The 19,095-nt window shown below is 38.8% G+C and overlaps 1 protein-coding gene across 3 annotated transcripts in view; it reads left to right on the top strand.

Moving 5' to 3' along the window:
* LOC108966109 overlaps positions 1-17,701 on the top strand; it is a gene marked incomplete at its 3' end in the record, with an annotated part of 34,154 nt that extends 16,453 nt beyond the window's left edge. For all 3 annotated transcript variants that reach the window (XM_018928857.1, XM_018928856.1, XM_018928858.1), the window contains 12 exon segments: positions 7,721-7,793; positions 8,748-9,017; positions 10,878-11,068; positions 13,001-14,063; positions 14,319-14,478; positions 14,564-14,695; positions 14,808-15,057; positions 15,118-15,276; positions 15,930-16,227; positions 16,285-16,662; positions 16,723-17,051; positions 17,182-17,701. In XM_018928857.1, the coding sequence (XP_018784402.1) occupies positions 7,721-7,793; positions 8,748-9,017; positions 10,878-11,068; positions 13,001-14,063; positions 14,319-14,478; positions 14,564-14,695; positions 14,808-15,057; positions 15,118-15,276; positions 15,930-16,227; positions 16,285-16,662; positions 16,723-17,051; positions 17,182-17,701 (3,823 nt within the window).
* Between the last annotated feature and the right edge of the window lie 1,394 nt (positions 17,702-19,095).

Here is a 19,095-nt window from a genome sequence, read left to right as displayed (position 1 = left end):
GGCTTTGTGTGTGTGTGTCTGTGTGCTTGCCAGTTTTACAAACGTGCAACACGTAATATCGAGTTATTTTTGTGTGYAAGTTGAATCCAGTAGTTTTTTGCTAATATTTTCTTATTGAGCAGCGCTTGTCTCGTTTTTCGGCATAGCTGCATTTTGACACTTRACAGACGAAATCGCATAATCGGCATATAATTCGAGTGGTGCATTCACACTTGTCGCATGCRATTTGCTGTTGTTGTTGTTGCCTTTGCAATAGCTACTTCATAGACACATTCTTTCATGTGAAAAAWTCTGCCTTAATTGCCTTTACACTTTGGTAGTTGTTGCTGTTGTTTTGTATTCTTACGAAACAATAATTCACATCTGCAGGGTTTTGTCTATTATTTCATAGAAATTAATTGTTGTTTAAACATTTTTCTTAAGCAACATTTTCGTAATTGCAAAATATTGCAACCACATGGTGATTATACATATATATATACTATAGCATATGTGCAGATGTAAGTATGTATGTGCATGTGCTGCATATTCATTACCAGATACGCCTCAGATGCGATTTTTGATTAATGCAAGCAATTATACATATCGACATATGTACATTTATATATATACATACATATGTACGTAAGAATTTATATATATGTATATATTATATGTGTTTAGAAGTGCAGAGACACAAGATGCATAAAATCGGCGGCTTTTCATGTTTTATTTTGCTTACTCAAAGAAATAAAGCTACCCTGTAAGAAACTGAGACATATTGCAAATGTAATAATAATTGAAATGAATTTGAAATTATAATTATACGTATAAAAATAGTTAAATTTTGAGGCAGCAAGACAAACGCTTACAAATTTGATTCCTACTGACACAAAAAACCAACATGTTCGTCTATGTAGTACTATGATCAAATTCAAAGGTGAATTTTTAATTTTTACTTCGCGTACTTCGATTTTTACTCTGTCTGAATTTATTGAACAAAGATGTGCGATAATGCACCATCTCATACTCGTTATTCGTGAACATTGGATACATTTTCAACTAATATGGTGCGCCTGATTTATCTTCGTGTAGCTTCTGGCTATTCAACAAATTCATATGACCACCCCGAGGACACCGTTTCGACTCAATTGAGGATATAAAAGCTAAATCAAAGAATTCTCGGATTGCCATCACAACTTAGGATTTTTCCAAGGGCTATGATGACTGGAAAATTCGTCGGCATAAGTGTATTGCAGCGGGAAGGGATTGAAAAGGACAAAATTCACCTTTCAATGATCACAGTAGTATTTGTGTTAAAATTTTTTATTGGCTTCAAAATATTCTTCTTTTAACCAATACAAGCGTGTTAGCGACGTTCGCTAGATTTTTGGAGAATTTGGGCGTTATATTGATAAACCCACGTCTCGTCACCAGTAACGGTTCTCATTTAAGGTCCCTTCGAAGCACCATTTCTCAAGTTCCTTTTTGAACAAGATTCAAGTAGTAACACGCTCTTTAAATTTATTGAGTTGTTCCATAAGATATGTTGAGATACTCTGCTATATCTCTGCTTCTAAGACAATGAATTTCGAACTTTCAAATATGTTTTTTTAACTTTTTCGATGTTATCGTCATCAACAAGGGTGGGCGACTCGTATGAGGCAAGGATTCGATGACTTCACGACCTTCTCTGAAAACCTTTTGTCACTTAAATACTTGCGTTCGTGATATAATAAACTCCTCAAAACACTTTGGCAACGTTTGCAACGATTCTGCAACCTGATTCCATTGGACACTAAAAATTATAGAAAATTTATTATTATTAAAATCATTCTTGGATTTTTCTCACAGATTTGTATTACGTGCGCAATTTAAATGGCTCAGTCCGYATCAAATTTGATCAAAGCGCACGCTTTAGCCTATCACCCCTTCGAGGGGCCCATAATATTTAGTTTTATTTAGTATTAGTATTATTTAGAGTTTTTAACATTTTCATTTATAATCTTCGTCTGCAGACTTGTGAACTACTACGTACTAGTTAAAAATTATAAAAAGGTGTGTCAATTGAAACCCCCGAGTAATAGCCGTAGAAAGGTTTGTTATGAAGAACCAACCAATTTTAAACTAGCTCTTTTTCCTGCGAGGTAGCTGGTGCATTTACACACATGCCTTGCAGTAGTTTTCTATGATCGAATCTTTTAAGCGTGTGCAAATTAATTGTCGCATTTTACATTCTATTTGTCACAGTTCAAACAAATGCATGCGAAATAATACTAATGGCATGAGATTTTTATTGACTCATGTGAATCGATCAAGTAATCGGATACGAAGTAATAATTATGGCCGTGATATTGTGTGACAATAGCTATTGAACTCTATCAACACTTTAGATCGCCGATCGTTTGTTTCATACGTGAGAGTAATTATGCTGTCATTTGTTGATGGTAAACTTTATATTGTAGAATAAATACAAAAATAGCAAATAACGGATTTCTGGCAAAAATTTATCACTCTCAGTGGCTTTAAAGTCTTTGTAATAATGATTGCACATTAAAATCTGAACTGAAACAACAAAGAACGGCATTGGCCTTCAAGATATTTTATAATAATTTACAGAGTTTCTTTTCATGAAGCTTAGATGATAGAGGGTTTGTTTAGAGTATATATTATTTATGTTGTACCCTGTTCTGTTCGCTACTTTTTTACTAGCTAAGTTATCCAAATAAATCTAATACAGGAGAGTATGTATAGTAGATAGATAATTGAAAGTGCTAACCGCTTATTATTCTAACTCTATGTATTTGATTTACAYCAGCCAAATGTTCGATTCGTCACATTCCAATTAAAAGGTCAACTGTAATATAATATCAAAATGCATAAAAAAGTAATTGAAGCTTTAGTAAATTGCTCAAAGTTATTGACCTGCGTTAACGAACTCATATTATTGTCATGGTTAAAGGCAAAAGAATTATGAATAAAAACTCGACGACAACATAATTAGCAAAATAATTGGATGACCGCATACAAACCCTATAAATTAAAGGTACCAAAGAAAGGAGACTTCGTATGATGTACATATACATATGTTTATATATCGAAGAAATTACATTTGCTCGTTCCGGTATAGCACAATGTAATGGCTTGCCAAGTTGAGTACAGTCGAGAATACGCAAATGCAAAAATTTAACTTGAATCACGAAAGGGGAGCAGACTATAATGACTACGTGTTTGCARTAACTAATTTATTATGTATATATGTACTTTATTATATACATATAATGAAAATGTAGTAAGCATTGAAAAGTTACGCATGCGCATGAGAACTTTTCACACAGCGATTACATGCATGAAACTCTTTTGTTCATACTCTAGATAACCAATACAATGAGAGATTTAAAAAAAATGACTGAGAATATATTTCATTGTGAGATATATATTTTTTCCAATATAGAAGAAGAGGTGATCACAGGAGCTTAAACCGTTAGTTTCATATCTTATTWAAAAATGTGAATGTTACGAACCGCCGCACTTCGAGAGAGTTTCTTTGCTATCTTATTCTCTTTGTAMCTCAAGGTGCAAAGCCGATGAGCTTGCTAGAAAGGGTACTCTAACCAAATTTAATAATATTTGCAACGACTAAGAATTCCATTGGCCACTTGAGCTTTAGCTTTAGGATGTATAGACTTTTCTTGAGTTTGGCAATCGCTGATCAAATACCAAAACCTGTCAGTGAAAGTAAAATATTAGATGTCCTCTGAATTCCTAGTTCCTAGCTAAGCTCATCTCCCCGCCTTTGAAGGGGTTCTGGATGAGCAGTGCAGACTTACTTGGGTGAGGCTCTATAACTTGTCGGCCACAAAATGCCAAAGTTGTATAGAAGAACGTGAGATGGAATCATCTAGAGACTAATTTTTCGACTTTCCAGCTTTTACCTGACTGAGGTTGAAACCACTCGGCAGACAGTGAACCTATTTCTGGGATTGAATTAGCTACCTTAACAAATTTATGGTGGGCTCAAAGCGCTTCGTCGTTCTGTAATGGCTGAAACAGCGTACAACGTAAGTCTGCAGCTCTAATCAGCTCACACGACCTATCTTATGAGAGCACAATAATTGATTGGATAACACTGCTCTACCACCCACTTTATCGTACGAAACCGTAGAATTTCCCACGATTTGGATTTTTCTGGTAGAAACGAATGAGCTGATTGCTCTCATACATCACAGGGTTACCAGTCTCGTTATACTGTAGTAATTAYAAAAATTGTCTTCAATATGTTTGTAATTTTCTTAATCTAAATCAAAATCAGAGCCGAATGCAATTATTTATAAATATCTAAACTATTTTCAATAGTTTGCTTTTAGCTTTGATATTTTATATAACTAAAAATTTTAMTTGAAAAGTAGCAAAGTCAACATTGTTCATAGGAAAAAAAGAGAACATCTGATTTTTACGTTGCTGGTACGGGCTGAACTTTTGGCAAACTTTGTTCGCTTCGGGCGGCAACTAAGGAAGTTTACAGGGGACCATGTGGGTTCCTGCGTCACTTTGGGTGAGAGGATCAACTCGACACAAGACTCAGAAATATAATTAACTAACAACGAAATATAGAAGTGAACGAATACGGCTTAAGCTACGATAACTTCTCCTATTGCTATGTGAATCTGTTTTTTTYMWYYYMWYMTCGGCTTAGYTCGCCTGCATCGATGTCGATGGAGTGCACACTGTTAGATGGCATTAAGACTCTCGACTATTTTGACAGCATTTGCAAGTAGTTATCAAGTTAATTGCTTTTGATTCGGCGCTGTGAAGCCTGAAAAATAAGGGGATGGATTGTCGTCTATATCTCAATAGCCGAGAGAACCGAAGACAAGGCTCATTTATTATATGGTAAATAACCCATACAGATCCATTAGTTAAGCATAAAGCATCGCTGAAAGAGGAGAGATTCTATTTGTCCCACTCTTGTCTTGATAAAACTATTGATAAACTTCAGCTGCACTGAAGCTTTAATACCTTTCGCATTTTCATATAAGAACTTAATTTGTCGGTTTATAAGTTATGTGAAATAACGCTCCGATCTAAACAATATACTTCGAGTTTGCTGTTGGCTTTGACAATAATTCGACCAAATTTCGTGAAGATATCTTGTCACATAAAAAAGTTTTACAAACGCACAAGCGCCTATACTCGTATACAGACACAGGGACCTGGCTAAATCGACTCAGTTCGTCACGGCGATCATTCATATATCGTGTATATTTTAAAGGGTTCTGGGTGTCAATATAGCCTGTTCAGGGTATACAAATTTATAGTTTAGCGGCACATACTCGTCGGCAATACGCGTCTGACTGTGACATGCYTGTAAATAAATTAAAATGCGAGTGGCCATTATGGRTGGCTTACCGCCTCTTTTTGCCGGCTACGGAAGCTGGCGCTGGCTGAAGCGCCACAACACACTAACATTGACGTTTCTATTAATACGGTTCGCTGATTTTGGTACTCGGTTTGGTTGTTGTTGCTACCATTGTGGTGCTTATTATTGTTGCGCTTGTTGTTTTTTTATCGCATTCATACAGTCGGTTCAAGTGCTTCGAATTCGTGCGTGCTTTTCCGGCACTTTTCATCGCCACCTGACGGTGTCTGCGCTTTTGTGTGTGTGTGTTTGTGTACGTAAGCGGGTATACTATGCGTGAATGGTTTTTGGTGAATTCGGCTTTTATGTGTGTGGTTTTAATTTGGTTCATTTTCATGGTGAAAAAAAGCCACCTACTTTTGCCCGATATTGATRTTGTTGTTGCCTTCTGACTTCAGCYAGCCTTCAATGCCCTTGCCGGCAATTAGTAGTGTTTACCGCGGCATTTGTTGTAGCGCGTCAACAAATAATGCTGCTTTGCGCTTCATGGTTCGTTGCAGACGCTTATAGTTTATATCGCTCGCTGTGTGTAGCTGTTCTCGTTATGTTGTTGGCATAATTGGTATAATAGATTTGTTGTTATATATATATATATGCATATTTTCCAACTTTGAGCTTGATGTTAGCGGAAGCTAAAGTACGATGTGTCTGCAATGTATTTGTTGTATTTTTGCTGGCTGTTACGCCTCTTTTCTTCTCCAAATTAAGTGGCAAAATCTGCAGCTGAAGTTCATGCGCATATTTGCGTAAAATTGCAACTTACTTTGTTTACTAAATTTGTTGTTATTTTYTAAATTGTATGGAAAATTTGCAGCCACCTTCAAGTGCTGTCGTAAACTTACACTTTGTTACATGTTGTTGCAAATGGTGGGTGTGTGAGTGCGTTGGTTTGGCGTTGGGAAGTTCATCATTAGCTGCTTAGGTCGTCATTAGCTGCCYATTTCGAGCAGCTGTTGACAGCTTCATTAAAGGTAGTAAATAAGTCTACTTAGGTGTTAATCTTGTAAATTATAAACTTCCTCTTGTCTATGTATCTTCGTCATGTACAAGTATGAGCTAACTTTACATATAATAATATATCGTCACGTAAAATGYAAAATAACGTATGATCAAAAAATTCGAAATTGAGTGGTTGATGGATTACGATCCACTACWTCAAATTRCATGTATATAAGTACATATAGTATGTCCAACATTTTATGGTTCTGCTATCAGATATATAATCAGTTTTAACYAATATTTAAATTTTGTTTCACTCATGTTCCATTTTATTACGTGTTTCATTCTTTCCTCTGTAAGTTTTCGAAAATGTTGTTACGTTATTTTGCATATTGGGTGACGATATGTAACTTTATATGTAAGTATGTATATATAACAAAAATTGGAAAAAAATCAGATTTTCTTCGTACATTGTATCACGTAAAGCTCTAAGTTCTGAGTTTAATAAACAAAGGTTGTGATATTATAAAATTTTTATATTGCGTTTGACCAGWTTAATTTTAATATGGCATCTCGTTTAGCTTCTTCTTCTGAGTTTTCCCAGGGCAAGAAGAAACGAAGCGAACTATTCCAAATTTTCTTCGCTCTTCCTTACTTGTTAAATATAATTTTTATAAAATTTTAAAATTTTTGAACCTGTTCACAGGGATTGTTTACAGTCTAAAAATGTAACAATTGATTGCTGGCTCCGTCGATTTTCTGAGAAAAGAAGAATTGGCTTAAAACTTCTTAAGCTTAAATATCGTAAAGTTCACTCATTTTTTTATAACTCAGTCGCAATTTTTATATGGCTATCTTAAGCTTAAATATCCTAAAGTTCTCTAATTTTTTTATAACTCAATTGCAATTTTTATGTGGCTATTTGGTAGGTATTAAGGGGTTGCATGAGTTTCTTCGAGTAAAAATAGCTTTTCTTCAAATTTTTTTTTCTCATATAAAAAAGGAAATAATTTATTAGAATTTTTTATTGGTACAAACCTACACTATTAACAAAGAAATTCAGAAATTTTGAAAAAAAAAAAATTTATTGGCCATTGCGACGCCATTCCAGTGTATCCGGATCAACTTGAAAGTTTAGGACAATATTTTAGGGGTCTTGTAGAACTTAATACACATTAAAAAAATGGATTTTTTGAAACTCGTTAACCCACGCAACCCCTTAAATTGTTGAAGATCCTTTTCTGAATTTTTATTTGCTTAGTTAGAAAATTTTAACTTTATTATTTTAACTTTATTATTTTATTTTACCTTTTTATAAAGTATTCGAAAAAATCTTCATATCCAGTTTTTTCTAATCATAATCATAATCCTTTTTATTTTCAGATTAAGGAAAGTTCGCTCGGTGATCATTTGGCTGAACATGAAAAGGAGTTAATATTTGGAAAAAAGAAAGRAGGTGAGCCAAAGTATGGAAACAGTCAATTAAAAATTGTGAACTAAAAAKCAGGGTTCTGACAGCACTCAATAAAATATATATTTGGTTTACCCAGTATATTTCATAGCTTGCCCTTCTATTTAAATGTGTTTTTTATGAGAYATGTTTACATAAATATAGACGAGTATACATTCAGAAAGTGAAATTGATRATTTTGCAAAATCAGTGATAATATTTGCAATAAGCTCATAAAGGTTTAGCTAAATTGTAACGAAATATTTGACTTAAATAGCGCTGATAGGCGATAAGTCGAAGTTTCGTACAATTTTTTAATCAGTTGATTAATGAATGAAAATGAATTAATAAAAAGGGGGTTTCCCGAGTACCAGCACACAGGCTGCTTAATGTACCTATAATATAATACGTATTCTTCCGTTACTTCTTCTTCTTCTTATTACTGGCATATGAAATACATATATGTAAATGACACCCGGTACTGGCAGCCTGAACATGTTGCTTTACGGCCACTCATACGATATAAATATTACAGAAATGCTCTGAAGTCTTTACTTAAATATACGGTACATACATAAATATAGGGTCAAAGTATAAGTTCGCAATAAATCTAAAAACACACATATTACATAGATACCGACTTGGACCAGATACTTGTACTACTGAATGCGAAGTTCAATTGGAATCGATAGTGATAGCTGCATACTGTATCTGCTCTRAGCTGCCAACGGCAATGGTACTTGAATAGACAAACGATTAGCTGTTTGGACAGATAGACAGATAGATAGACGCAGATATAAGCCAAAAGGCTATAAATGGACAGACAGCAAATATACCCCTGCTCCTTCGTGACCACCCTGTCTGCTGGYTGTTTACTTTTCTGCCTTTCAGAACTTGTTTGTGCACATACCTAYATTTATAAATTTGTAAATAATTACCCACCGCATTCTTTGCTTGCAGGGCGTCCACTGAAATTGGTGCATTTGCAACATCTAACAGATGCCAGCGATGTCGATGGAGCGAATGCAGTTGACGCTGCAGCCACTTTTGCTGCCGATCCAGTAACGCCGGCAGCTTTCAAGTCACAACAAAAGCAACAACCAGCACATAACTTATCGCATCGTGTCAAACGTTCTGACACCAGCGCCACCGCAGRGAGTCAAAGCGCCGAYRTGCAACCGCAAACGGCAAGCGCAGCGAGTGAGGACGTTGTCTCCGTGCAAATAAAAGGTATGATAATCACGACAAACACAATACATCAAATCGCTTCAGTTGAAATGTACTCTGGCTTGAGTGCATTCTTAAGTGTCAGAAGAMTGATAGTTCGAGCAGCCATTGCAAGATAAATGCGCTTTCGATCTATTTTTTGTGCAAAACAATTGCAGCTGGATTATGTGATTRAATTTCCAGATTACTTCTTGGCTACTTATTGACGGAATTTCGCACATAAATCTATTGTGTTCGAAAATATTAGCGAAGAGTTCGCGAATATGAATTCCGTGCTTAAGAGTGTCAGTTCTAACTTATTTATTGTATATTTAAAAGAGAAGCTAGGTTCTTCTCCACCTGGTCTTTCCAACGTAGTGGAGGTCTTCCTCTTCCTCTGCTTCCATCGGGTACTGCGTCGAACACTTTCAGTGCTGGAGTGTTTTCGTCCATGCGGACAACATGACCTAGCCAGCGTAGCCGCTGTCTTTTAATTCGCTGAACTATGTCAATGGCGTCGTATATCTCATACAGCTCATCGTTCCATCGAATGCGACGTTCGCCGTGGCCAACGCGTAACGGCCATAAATCTTTCGCAGAAYCTTTCTCTCGAAGACTCGTAACGTCGACTCATCAGTTGTTGTCATCCTTCATGCCTCCCCACCATATAATAGGACGAGGATGATRAGTGACTTATAGAGTTTGGTTCGTCGAGAGATCACTTTACTTCTCAATTGCCCACTCAGTCCAAAGTAGCACTGTAGGTAAGAGTAATTCTGCGTTGGATTACGAGGCTGACATTGTTGTTGCTTAATGCTGGTCCCAAAATAGACGCCATTATCTACGACTTCGAAGTTATCACTGTCCACAGTGACGTGAGAGCCGCGTCTTGAGTGCAACCCTTGTTTGTTTGATGACCTAGAGTGTACAAAAATACCCGAATCTTTTGCAAAAATGACGTTGAGTAGGGATCGACGATGACAACTTAGCTGAGGACTCCACATTCATTAAACTCATCATTACTGGTGACAAGACGTGGGTTCTTGAATATGAAGCCGAAACAATGAAAATGAGCAGAAACTGATAAAATCAAAATTTGCTGAAGGCAGTGAAATATATGGAAAATTGGATAAAGAGGCATGCTTGTATTGGCTCAAGAGCATATTTTGAAAGTGATGTAGCTCTGTGTCAGTCCGGGTCATTCTTGAAACAGAGGGTTATATACATGTGGGATTTACTGCCAGAACTGAACTCGAGTAAAAGTTAATCTCCATTCTATATTAGCTTCAAACTATCTGAAGTTTGCATTTGCAACAAATTTAGATCAAAATTCCTTTAGAAAATTGACCTTGAGCGAAAAAGAATTCTATAGTTAGCAGTCATCACCAACATAATTACACGCATTCCAAGCTTATAGGTAAACACTGCATACTTCGATTATTCGYTGTTCTTCTTTTGCATTTAGATCGTTACCGCATATGATTTAGTGCCGTCTTTGATCTTGCAGCAAGCTGCTCGTACTTCGGAAGCAATACTTATTATTCCGGTCAATGCTGCTTGAAGTGAAGTGCCGGTGCGATGAGYGGAAAAGCGGTTAGTGGATGCCGCTGCGTACAGCATTGCAGTGGCGCGATCACCGTTGCATGCAACATGCGCTAACTGCGGTGCATACTGCCTTAATATTTAGATATCTATGCAGATTGCATATAAGAAAAAATATTAATATATGCGCGTACAAGTATGGTATTTCGCCTTCTTTGGCGAGTACTTTTGCGCCGTTTGGTGCCGCTGTCTTTGGCAACTGCGCTACACATTTCGATCTTCACAGCCTTGTTTATTTGCAATATATGCACATAGATAACTGTTTAATTTCTTTTGTTGCAGACAACGACCAATCGGTGCACCTACAGCTACGCCAGACACCGAAACTAATCGACGATGCTTTTGTATTCATCCGACGCTATGCCAACTCGACGCAGTTCATTGAGGATTCGCATAAATTAGCCGCGCGGTATGAGCGTTGCTTTTACAGTAATGAAAATTCAGCACTTGACCTTTGCGATGATGAAAATGTGGTAAGTAGCAAAACCAAAACAACAATGGCAACAAGTTACAATACAATAAAATAATGATGAATGGAAAATCAACGAAGCGGTGAGAAATATTTGTGATGTGGCGTGTGTGCCGCGATTGGGAGGAGTGCGAGTGTGTGTACAAGCCACAAAAGTTAGACGCACARCTGTTAGTAATGTGGTCCATATTGGTAAAGCCAGCGGATTGAATATACATATATGTAGGTGGAAAGTAGAGTGCACGGGTCACTTGATATAGTGTGAGGATAGTCTCATTAGCAATAGTTTTAAAGATCTTTGGCTAAGGGAATTTCTTCGTTTTTTCACTGAGCTGCTACAAAAGACATGAGAGAAGAGAAACCGTAAGGTTCAAAGCAGAAGACTATACTGGACGAGGGAGTACATACTATTAAAAACATATATATCCTCGATTCAGAGCTTTATCTTCTTAAAAGGTCAAATATGTCAGTGTACTTCCGTTATCATTTCCTCTCATCTTCGCAAAAGTTCGCTAAAAATAGCTATGCGCTCAAGGCAAGCCCGTATTCCTTCCAAAACATGTTATGAATATATAAGTGGATCGCAATTCCTCTTCTTCTTTACTAGTGCAAGTTAACATCAGCGCGCCAGTCGTTTCTCCTTTTTGTTATGTGGCGCCAAGCGAAGCCAGGTCCTTCTCGACCTGGTCTTTCCARCGGAGTGGAGGTCTTCACCTTCTTTCAGAGTTGGAGTGTTTTCGTTCATTCGGACGACATGACAAGCCGCTATCTTTTAATTGAAACTATGAACTCTGTCAATGTCGTCGTATATCTCATATAGCTCATTCTTCCATYGAATCAGTCTCATGAAAAGGRGTCGCCTTTTCTGAAACCTCGTTTGGTATCGAACAGGTCGGGGAGGTCTTTCCGGGTATTGACGGAGTTTTTAGTAGTGCTCAAGCGTCAATTTATACAGCCGTATTAGTTTCGACCCCCTTCCACGGTCTTTTCCAAGACTTGGCGCATGGTGAATATCGAGTTAGTTGTATATTTTTTAGGACACTGATAAGGTCCAATCAGGTTATTGACTTTAATATTTCACTGAGAGGCTTATCCCACCGTAGTTGACGCAGATTGTGGGGCCCCTTTTTGTGGTTTGGCCAGAAGCCACTTAAATTCCWATCGTTAGGCATGCTTTCGTTTGACCATATTTAACAARGAAGCCGATGCATTTTCCTTATCTTTCTTCGCTGCCGTGTTTGAATAGCTCGGCCGGCAATACATCGGCCACTGCCGCATTGTTGTTCTTCCGATGCCATCGATTGGGGAATCGGCGTTATACTTTCTTTGCCATTCAGTGGGTTGGGTCACCTCACCTAACTAATTTTGTTAAATCTGTTCAAAAAAGATAGAGGGGAGTAAAATATTAGGGAGTAAAACTGAGAAACAACAGAAAAAAAAATACCTTAGGTTGCTCTGAAGATGGTAATGAATATCTCTAACAAAAAAAAAAGTTGCCATGCAAAAACAAAATGTGAAATTTTTTAGATAATTAAAAACTGAGGGGCTAGACTGGAAACGGGCATACGGACTAGGGACTTGGAAAGCAGGTTTGCTAAATCACCTCAGCTCGTACGATGATAATTTATATACTTTTTATAGGGTCTGTATATTTTATTTTATATTTTATAGCGTCAGTGCCGATTTCTACTGAGTACTACAAAATTGGTGTCTAATTTAAATTGGGTTTCCTCACATGAATCGACAGATTCAGCACAAAAAAGTGTATACTTATTGATATATGAATTAATCGTTCCATGTGCTATTCAATTATACCGGTATAGGTGATTTATAGTTGCTGTTCGATTCGCCACTCTTCAACTTATTGAACTACACGTATAACTAATCCAACTAATTTTTTAGATTTAGAAAATTGTCACTAAATTATAATTTTCAGCGTGGTGTTTTCCATCACAACTCCACCAACTACATAATTCATCCACTGCCAGCACGTTTCGGCAACTCAACCCACGTAATACTCGAATCGAACTATCACCTGCCACCCAAAGACTCAAGAGAATCAGCCGTTATGCCACTGGCAGCGAGTGTACTCAACGCAAGCGTACAATTTGAGCCAGAAGAGGAGGGTTTCAACGAGTTGAACGACTTCGCGTTAGAGCCTACCGTAGGTGAATACACGGCACGTCCAGTGCGTAATACTGGCTATGTGACCCACGAAGAATACCCAGAAGATACCACATATAACTACACACATCATCACAATGGAAGAGTCGATAAACTAAAGAAATATGTGGATATAAATTTACGTTATAAGCCACGTTATCATCATCACAACAACGGCGAGGAGCAACAACAATTTCAGCGTCAGAAGCATCAGCGACAGCGACAGCATTTGCATCGTCAACAACAAGAAGCACTAGCCGCCAAACAGAAGCCGGAGAAAGTGCCACAACACCAAAGAAAACAAAAAGAACATCACCAACATAGGAAACAACAACAAGCGAAAGAAGCGTCAACGCTGCTTAAGCACATCGATTTGATGCACGATGACAACAACAACAACAACAATGAAGAAAACRTTGTTAAAAGTAAAAAGCACGATGACCAACCACAGCATCGACGTCGTCGCCGGCGTCGTAACATAGCCTCGGGCAGCACGATGATACCACAAGATCTGTACATTGAGACAGCGATCTTTGTTGATCGTGATCTCTTCCAGCATATGTCGAAGAATTTTCCCGACAATACCGAAAGCCAAATGATACGTTTTGTATTGGCAATGATAAATGCCGTTCAACTGTTGTATCACGATCGCTCGCTGGGGCGTCGCATCAACTTCGTATTGAAACGTTTGGAGATACTTTACAATGATCCGTCTAGTTTACGCCGCTCCGATGATATTGACACTTATTTGAGTAATTTTTGCGAGTGGCAGCAACGTTTAAATCCGCCGCAGGATAGTGACACCATGCATTACGATCATGCAGTGATCTTAACAGGTGAGTTTTATGAAATCGTTGTGGGCAGCGCAGATGCTAAAGAGGTCGTGGTATCTGTGGGGAGTGTCACTCGAGTTTTTTACTCGTAATAAATTGTATTTTTTGATAAAGTTAGTGAAATGAGAGAAAGCTTTATAGTTGTCAGATATTTCATTAATAATTTGCTACTGTCTGTTTTAAAACTGCTATCTCTCTTAAAGCTTTCTACTCTCTACAAACATGTTAAATTTTTCTCATATCTTATTTTTCGTTTAGGTCTCGACTTGTACGTTGTGGATAAAGGCGGTAAGAAGATCAATCAGGTGGTTGGTCTTGCACCAGTGTCCGGCATGTGCACAAATACGTCTTCATGCACCATCAACGAGGGCAAACATTTCGAAAGTGTTTTCGTTGTAGCGCACGAGATCGGACATAAGTGAGTGAATTCGTGCAATGCAAAATGCAGTAAAATATTTGATTTATTGCCATATTTTTTCAATTTTCCATCATAATTTATGTAGCCTTGGCATGCGTCACGATACCATAAACGACCGGAATTGTGATCCCACACGATACATTATGTCGCCTACATTGGGCAGTGGCAAGACGACATGGTCGGACTGTTCGCGTGATTATTTGGAAAAGTTTTTGAGGTGAGTAACATCTGAAAAAATATTTTTATAAATATTAACAACGGTTTTAATAAATAAATATATTTACAATATAAAGAAACATATTATCCTAAATCRTTATTTTTCTCTCCAGAAAAGGTTTAGGCAGCTGCCTCTTCGATCACGGTCAATTTGCCAACAATTTGGATCACTTGGCTGAGGGCATACTGCCGGGCGAACGCTTCGATGCCGATCAGCAGTGCATGCTTAAGTATGGACGTCCTTCAATGCGTGCTAAAAATCAAAAGCAATCCGATATTTGTACCGATTTACACTGCCAGCGCGATCGTTATACTTGGACGTCGCATCCGGCTTTGGAGGGCACCACATGTGGCYCGAATATGGTTAGTTTTCTATCCGTTTTTGTTATTTTTGACTTGTATATAGAACTTTGAATATTACAGTGGTGCCGTAGCGGTACTTGTGTAGTACGTCCCGCTYATGTTGAGCCTTATCACACGCCTAAGCTTGCATCAACTGCTAGTAAAGTGGGTTATGAGAAGTCGAATTTCTTGGAATCGAGTAAAACGGGACACTATTTGCATGAATACAACTACAATAAGGTGAGTGACCTATGTTATTCGTTTTGACTGCACCTARGGTTGAAAATAGAATGGTAAGTAAAATTAATATGTGAACCTCCTTCTGCGTCGACGCTGCGTTGCTAGCGCGATTTGCAAGCTTTGAAGGTGTTACGGTAGACATTCTGCGGAGTCGCCGTGAGAATCGAGGAGCATGCTGCTTAGATCTCCTCTGTTAGCTTAAATGCTTGCCTTTCATCGGATTTTTCAGGCAAGGAAACAAAAAAAAGTCCGGGGGGACCACATCTGGGTTGTAGGGCGGCTGCGGAAGGCTTGGGATGCCGGCCATGGTTAGCGGACGATGCCTTTGATGTCAAAAAAGGCAATGAGCATCGTTTTCACTTTATGTTTGCTAATTTTTCCGATGTTCATTAGCGACTTCTTCCCGGCCCTCCAAAAAGGCCTGGGACCACTGAAACACAATCACAGAAACACGTCGCGCGTAAATGTTTGTCTTGACTCTCCAAGTTAGCTAGGAACGCCCTCTACCGAATCTAGTCGGTGGGCGCACGAATTGAATTACAGTCGCGGCGGAAGAAATTCAGCCCTACTGCTTTCCGGAAAAACTCTGTACTTCTCCTTGCAAACATGACCTATTTCTACTTTATGCCAAAATCGTTTTTTTCTGATTGTAGCCTGTTAGTTGGAGTGAATGGAGCGATGCGAGTGAATGTGCCTCTGGATGTCTCTATGGACCTTCGCGGCGTCTGCTCGAAGGCAGCACAGGTCTGCGCACATACTCACGTCGTTGTGTGGATCATTATAGACGCTGTCTCGGCCCTGCCCATAAATATGAGTCTTGCGTAGCCAAAGATTGTTACAGCTCGAAAATCGTTATGACAATTGAAGAATTCGCTTATGACAAGTGTAGTCGTGCGCAAAAGTCGGATGCAGAGCTGACGGGCGAGGGCGTGCAGATAATTGGTGATATTGGTAAGTAAAAAAAACTACTAGAACTACATTTTTATGACCTCATGTACATTTTTGTAGAGGAATCTTGCAAAGTTTACTGCCGCACGAAAACGAATGGCACTAAAACGCGCCGTTGGACTTTCCCTGAGGGCACCACATGCCGCACCACACTTTACAAAGCCGAAGATATATCATACTGCATTAGTGGGCGGTGTGAGAAGTTCTCATGTGACAACTCGACACACAACTACTACAAATTGGATCCGCATTTTTGCGAGCAACGTAGGTCGTCACCAGCACGTGCCGAGGAATCGGAGAGTCGACGCTACAACACGGTGCATGTCACCACCGCTAGTGGCAATAACTTAAGTTATAATAAAAATTATCATAACAACAACAACATACCACAGTACAACATTTATGCACCAACAACATATCGCAGTAAATACGAGAATGGTGAGTAATTTCGGCGCGTTTGGAAAGGTGGCATTTACTATTTCGCCTTTTTTATTGCAGAGGTGGCCGTACGCAATWTCCATGGTCAGGAGCGCGAATCGCCCTACAAACGTAAATCGGGCGGCTATCAGCMGTGGAATAAATATAGTTATCCGCTGCGTGACACAGCGCAACCCGTAGCKCAGCCACAGCCGCCGAAGCCGCCACCTCCCGTCTCGGCCTCTTTGGTGGCGCTGGACACGTCAGTAACGGCGGCGGCAGCAGAGCCCGAATGGATTGTCAAATCGGGTTGTCATTCGAGTTGCATGGCCAAATCGAAGGGCATTCAAGTGGTGACCTCGCGTCGCACCGGTGCCAATAACATACAGTTGTGCACGCATACCGCCAAGGTATACAGTTAAATATGAGCACAACTTTTGTGCGCCAATAAATTTTCCAGCTTTTAATTTGCTTTTGGTGTTTTTTTTTTTTTTTTGTAATATTATTATAATTTTCAAATTTACTGTTGAATTATTGCAGCCTTGTGAACGTTTACTGTCGGCCACCGAACATGCGGAACACACTTGTGCGCGCTACAAGCAAAAAGTGCGCGGCCTCTCTGGCTATGGCACTCAAATTGCGGCGAGCGTCGATGAGCCGGATAGGAGTTGTCGTGTCGGCTGCCAGGATGAATCTATTAAGTATCGCTTCTATTTRGTGAATGGCCGGTATGGGCACTTTCCGCTGGGCACTAAATGCTCAAACAYCGAGGAACGTTATTGCGTCAATGGCAAGTGCTTGGAATTTGGGCCAGACAATATACCGCTACAGCAGTCGCATATCAGTTTGGCCTTGTTCCGCAGTCGCCGTCGCCGTTCGCTGCCGTCGTTTGATGATGGGTTGTTACAGCGTGAACCTGTGTTAYCTACGGTGGAGAGTRTRCGCCAKCGTCGTAGCTATCTTTACTTTGACCCCGTAAATATCACGGAAACAATCACACAAGATTTCTTAAATACCATTGTGATGAGCATAATGGACTTTGAGCAAAAGAGTGTCGAAGGTGAGTGAAAATATTTATTACAAAATCAAAAAGACTTGTTTTGCAGTGTATGACAGCTTCGGTTTTCTAACGAAATATCAAGTTTTTAGAATTTATGTTCCCTTTGACCTACTAATATTCCATTGTATGGTATTTGTAAGCTTTCTGCTAAAACTCCCTACAAATTGTGCAATACCTATGTACAGATTTTTTCATGTAGAATTATTGGTCTTAAGGTTAATGTGACTATTTTTTGAATACTTTTAGTGTTTACTTTTATAGATAATATTGATTTCTTTAAGCCTCTAGAAATCATTTTTTAGGAAAATCCATAAATCGAAATCCGCTGGTCAATAATTATCAAAAGCTCGTCGGAGGTACTGTCTAAAAGTTTAATTTTAAATAACAAGAGAACTAAGAACCACACCAACGGCTACACTGTGGATAAAATAGACCACATACCCTTATGCTCTATCTGGTAGAGAAGGTTTCAAGTCACAATAAAAGAGGGTGGATGGCCCAGGGCATGCGACCTAAGAGCTGAACGTTGAACATTTACACGGGCGGGTCCAAAATGGATCATAGAGTTTGACTAATCTATGACATGGAGCTACATCTCAGACAAGCCTTCAGCTACCGAAATAGTGTAGTATCCTCCAGGCACAAGTCTTTGAGATGAGGAAAGCTGTTAAGATAGCTGATAGTGCTGGAAACGACATAAATAATATCAACAGATATGACGATAGAAAAGCGGAAATTTCAGCAATAGCACATTGGAATGTCGTTAGAAGGAGCAAGACCGGAAAGGTATCCGATTGGCAACTGAACCAGCGCAAGAAATACACTAGTCGCTAACAACGATATAAATTGAAATTTCCGAAAGGGTTAACAGACGAATCAGATTGATATGGAATGCTTTAGGGGCATGCAAAAAGCGACAAGATCATTTGCAAGAGAGCGAACGGAAAGCTTGTAAGTTTTCTACTCAAACCATAACGAAAAGACGCTTATTAGCCTAGTCACAGCTCACAACATACTAGTGTCACATGCAAGCCGGATGAGAATTATTAAGGAGGACAGTAGAATTGAAAGAGACACTGGAACGCCTCCTCTGGTTAGACGGCTGATATAGAGGATTGCTGTATGTAGTCCTTTGTGAAGGCATAGAAAACAAGAGCAAAACAAGATGGTGCATGCTGGGTAACGCTTAATGACCTGCGGCCTTTCCACTCCTGACCGACTTTAGTCTTATCTAAGGCTCTGCTTAGATAGCTAGGAGCTTCGCAGTTCGTGAGATTGGCTGAAGTATCAGAATTAGTTGTCAAGTCTTTAATAAACTTCGGCAAAGCGGTGCCGTCCAGCATGACGTTAATTTCAGCTCGTTTTAATAATTAACTTCCCTTTGCTATCACAAA

Source organism: Bactrocera latifrons, unplaced genomic scaffold, assembly GCF_001853355.1.
Source record: "Bactrocera latifrons isolate USDA-ARS-PBARC rearing strain unplaced genomic scaffold, ASM185335v1 scaffold_155, whole genome shotgun sequence".
NCBI classification, from domain to species: Eukaryota; Metazoa; Arthropoda; class Insecta; order Diptera; family Tephritidae; genus Bactrocera; species Bactrocera latifrons.
The sequence above is the reverse complement of the archived record's forward strand: the minus strand, read 5'-3'. Positions and strand labels throughout refer to the sequence as shown.